The 4,975-nt window shown below is 30.2% G+C and overlaps 1 protein-coding gene across 1 annotated transcript; it reads right to left on the bottom strand.

Moving 5' to 3' along the window:
* Window positions 1–698: 698 nt before the first annotated feature.
* On the bottom strand, window positions 699–4,424 carry LOC103498369 (cinnamoyl-CoA reductase-like SNL6). The gene is made up of 5 exons (XM_051091715.1): window positions 4,176–4,424; window positions 3,927–4,075; window positions 2,617–2,808; window positions 2,147–2,493; window positions 699–1,164 (listed from the first exon to the last, which is right to left on the bottom strand). The coding sequence occupies exons 1-5, from the start codon at window positions 4,291–4,293 to the stop codon at window positions 1,074–1,076; spliced, it is 897 nt and encodes a 298-aa protein (XP_050947672.1). The 5' UTR covers window positions 4,294–4,424; the 3' UTR covers window positions 699–1,073.
* Between the last annotated feature and the right edge of the window lie 551 nt (window positions 4,425–4,975).

Genomic DNA, 4,975 nt, shown 5'->3' with positions numbered 1-4,975 from the left:
AGAATTTATCTATGAATATTTATATTTCTTATATGTTGTAATTTTCTGTCCTCATTTTATTTTATAACACAAGCATGTCTGGGACATGATTGAATTGTTGCCGTAATTAAGATGGCATGTTCATCTATGTTATGCACATGTTTAAGGTTCGTAATATTCAAATAGGTCTAATTTATGACCTTCCCAAGTTCATCATATCATAAATAATTGAACCTTAGGAACAAGAAAGCAAAATAAAACTGGACTTTGGCCAATTTAAATAGTTGTCTTAATGCCTAGTTGGTCGGTATGGGACTAATTAAGTTGTTTATGTTTGATTAATTAAATTATAATCTAACCGGGGTCTTATTTTGAATTAGTCGATTGAGCTAAAAATTAAATTAACCTTGTTTATGCGATAAATTAATAATCTAATCTATAAGTAACCCAACATATTTGAATTAACGATGTAATCTCTTGTCATCTCACGTGCTCGTCACCCACTATCTTACTTCTTCTACACTTTTATTTTTCTTATATATTTTACTTGTCAAACCACCTCATTAGTTTAAATAAATTAAAGGTAGGTTATCTATAGTTCAATCCCGTCTTCTCTACTACAAATTTTTTATAGTTTAGGTCGATAGCTATAAATTTAAATTTCATTTGATTGTAGATCTTTGACAAGGAGTACAAAGATATTCTATGAACACCAGGTAGATTGAAAAATATAATATATTAATTAAACAATTGATATGCTTGGTACAAATAGGTTGTTATATATCAACATTTGAAGGAGGACATCCAAGGCAGACAATTTGATACCATTATCCATCATAAACTTGGGATGGAAGGCCACATATAGCTTTAATCTAGATATTACCAAATGATTTGAGAAGATTAGGCCTTTAGTTATGTTTAAACCTAAAATTTTAAAGAAAACTATTGGTCCTTAAAAAATAGTAAATAAAAAGAAAAAGAAGAGACCCCATTTAGATTACAATGGGATAACAAAATGGACCTAATAATGCACAAATAAAAATAAATAAAAATTGGGGAAATCTAATTAATTTTGTTGGGAAGGTTTTTTGTGGTCAACATGAATCTCCACTTTCAAAATCCACCATCAATTTGTTAAGTTTCTTGTTGCTTATTCCTTGTTGATATACAACAGAGTCTTCAAAACTGCACCAATGATAATTTAAAAAGAAAAAAAAAAGGTTAATAAATAATCTAATTAAACTTTGGGTAAGGTCAAAACAAACTGAAAAGATGTTAAGATTTAGCCGTATAATAAATGACAAAATTGCAAAATAATATCTTTAATTTTCAATTTTGAATTAAATTTTCAATTTTCAATTTTCAATTTGCTTGACTAAATTCTTCACCATTAACTCATTGAACTAATCTTATCTTTAATTGTAAATCTATCCTAATTTATTGGATTAGTTATAATAATTGAATTTTCAATTTTGTTTACTCTCAAGTCTCAACCATTAATCACTATTACAATATCACCCATTTATTAGTTAGGTAGCAAAGAAAGTGAAAAAAAAAAAGTGTAGTAATCACTGTTAAATAATCAAATTGTTATCTGATAACAATTTTGTTTTAAATTTTCTTATTTAAAAAAATATATTTTTTCTTTTTCTCCCAACTTCATATTTGAAATCTAAGCCAAGTTTAGAAATAAATAATAGGTGATAATTATAGGGAAAATGAATGTATCTACAAGGACATTTTCTCTGTTTTTTTTTTTTAATTTTTATATAAGATCCATTCAGATGCATTTATGATTAATAACTTGTCCATGAAATATAATATTCTCCTTAATGTCTAGCACATTTTATAATGAAAAGCATTCGGGACGGTCCAAAATTTTACATTTTATAATGTATTGAACTAAGGACGACCATGTATAAGACCCAATGCAACAATCATCTTGACAGTGAAATCCATTTTGCTCATCACAGAGATGCAACAAACGAAGAGAAAAATGGAAAACCACAAGATTTTATCATAAGAGATGGTCATACGCTTGTAAAACATGCCAATGTGGTATAAGGTAAGCAGAATCAAAAGGTGACGTGGTAGAATATAAAACCACAGAATTTATAAAAGAAAAAGGAGAAAAAAAAAAAGGAAGGAAGGAAAGAGGAGAACGAACCTGGGTGGGGAGTGGGAGAAAGCTTCAGAAGAGGGCGGCAATAGCATATGGGCCAATCTAAGAGCTTCCTTATGAGAATTAATGATATTATTAAAGCACAAATATCGACCGTAGGATGAGACATCTTCAAACACACATATATGAGCATCAACTATGAATTTAAGATCAACGGTGACCAACACCCCATCTTCGTACATCTCAGCCGCTCCTTTCAAATAGGGGTTATTGATTGTCACATCGTGTCCCATCACTAGCCCTCCATTTATGGACACCATATTAACCCCACGATCCATCGCAAGGGCCCACGCTGTTTTCTCTGCTAGGGTTTTCGATAGAGCGTGCCAGAGCTGATCATAACCCAACCAACCAACCACTCCCGGTCAATTTTAATGTACGTGAAAATTGAGGGACGGAGTAAAATTAAAAAATATATATTATAGAAATATATATAGAAATGGAATTTAATTTACTTTGAACTTCTTGCAGAGGTTAACGTCGCTCCAGTGACGTTCGTCGACATCGGAGGACATGGTTTTGAGACCGTCACGCCAAATAACGGCAGTAACGGAAGAGGTGAAAATAACTTTCTCCATGCTGTCTGTTTGGGCACATGCTTCCAGAACATTATGAGCTGCTCTTACTTCAATTTCTACCATTAATTCCTGCCACCAGAACACACGCCTTTGTAACACACGCATTTGCATCACATATTCTCCTTTTATTTAATTAATCATTATTATTATTATTATTATTATTATTATATATATATATAGATATATATATATATATATGTATGTATCGGAAATTATAATTAAGATCATGGTGTGTTTTCTTTAACATGAAGGTGTCTTTTTACAATTTAAAATCAGTCAGATAATTAAATTGTTCTTAAAATTAATTTTGATGATAGGAGATTGTGCTTAAAAATAAAAGAATATGCATTTAACTGATTTTAAATTACTAAAATTGCATTTGACAAATATAAATATTAAATAGGTTAATCATTAATTTGACATATTTGAGTTGAGTGGGTAAAAAAAGTCAAAAGATTTACCTCCTTATTCACATCGATCCATATTTTTCACTAAAATACTCACATTTTTTACATTGTTATTCATATCAAACTCATATATCCATATGTTATTATCCACTCAATTCAACCGTATTTATTCTTTTAACTAAAAAAACACATTAATCTATAAATTTAGTAGAATGAAATTACTTTTTAAAGTTGTCAAATATTAAAATAATAATACAATAATAAAATAATTTCTAAAGGCAATGGGAGGAAAAATACTTTTAAACTTGAAACCACTTCTAGCAGAATGAAATTCATTTTAATCACACTACTAATGTTCCATGATATACTTTTTCTCAGTTCGTTTATCTCAAAAAAAAAAAAGAATAAAAAAACTTCTATCATAGGTCTAATACAAATATAACTGCAAATTATAAATAAGGTATAGATTCTCAATAAATAAATAAACTTATTTTGCTACGTTTGCAAAACTTATATACCTAACTAGATGAATAACAAAAAAAAAAAAAAAAAACCAACGAACTTTCGAGTTCAAATTAGCTTAAATAAAAGATTATAAAAATATAAGGATATAGTAAGATTAAAGCATGATTAATTAGTAACTAACTATAATTAATTAGGGAAAAACAATATTCGGTGACAGCAAAATCCCTCCTATACTAAAAAAAAAAAAAAAAAAAAAAAAAAAAAAAAAAAGCAAAATTCAATTTGAGAGAGAGAGAGAGAGAGAGAGAGAGGTACATCGTAGGTGGAATGATCAGGAGGCGGTTGAAATGAATAGAACAAAGCGGAGCATCCTTTAAGAGCGATCATAATACTATGATAATCCAACAGATCCGAACGGAAAACCTTCAATTTGTTAGCATTTCCTTTGACACACTGCAAATCATCTAACAATTCCCCACAAATTTCAATCGCAAACAGAATCAGAATCAGATTCAGATTCAAGAGAAATTAAAAACAAAAAACCGTTTCGATTTGAAAACTTACCGTGATTCTGAACGGAAGCGTGAACGGTGTAACCTCTGTGCAAGAGCGCAGCAACGAGCGCGGAGCCAACGCGGGAGGAAGCGTCCATTACGCAGACGGTCTTAGAGGTGGGAGCCATTGGAGAGAAAGAGAGAAGGAAAAGAAGAAGGAGAGGGGGGGAAGTGGAGGAGTGTTAGAAAAGGGGGAAAATGGGGATTTGTATATAAAGGAAGAAAATAGAGGGCATTGAAAGAGGGTCTTGGTTTTAGTTGGGGAGTTGGAGGTTAAGAGCGGAAACTTCTTGAATTATTGTATTTAATCATAACTACTTCTTTTTAAAAAAATAAAAAAATAAAAAAATAAAAAAATTAATTATGTATATTTATGTTATATAGATTATTGAAACATCTAACCTATTCATATGTCGATGTACCCTCGGTTTAAAAAAACACAAAAGATAAAACCAATGATCACCAATCTTGTTTTATATATCCAAGGCTATGTTTGAATGGATTGAAAATAATAATAAAAATGATTGAAAAGAAAACACATAACCAACATGAATAATTGAAAGCAGAAACAATAATCCATACTCAAGAGAATTGGTAACCCAGATCGATACATCGACATCTACATATGGGGTACAAACCCATAGAAATAGATGATCATACATTGCCTCATGAAATAGTTCATGAGTACTACACGAACTATCAACTATATAAACATCAACATGATATAGAATAATCTTGTACATAGTCAATCCAAGTTTTAAAGATACAATGTCTTTTGATTTATTCTCCACTGAACTCGTCTCATGTATG

The sequence above is a fragment of the Cucumis melo genome, chromosome 11 (genome assembly GCF_025177605.1).
Source record: "Cucumis melo cultivar AY chromosome 11, USDA_Cmelo_AY_1.0, whole genome shotgun sequence".
Taxonomy (NCBI): Eukaryota; Viridiplantae; Streptophyta; class Magnoliopsida; order Cucurbitales; family Cucurbitaceae; genus Cucumis; species Cucumis melo.
The sequence above is the reverse complement of the archived record's forward strand: the minus strand, read 5'-3'. Positions and strand labels throughout refer to the sequence as shown.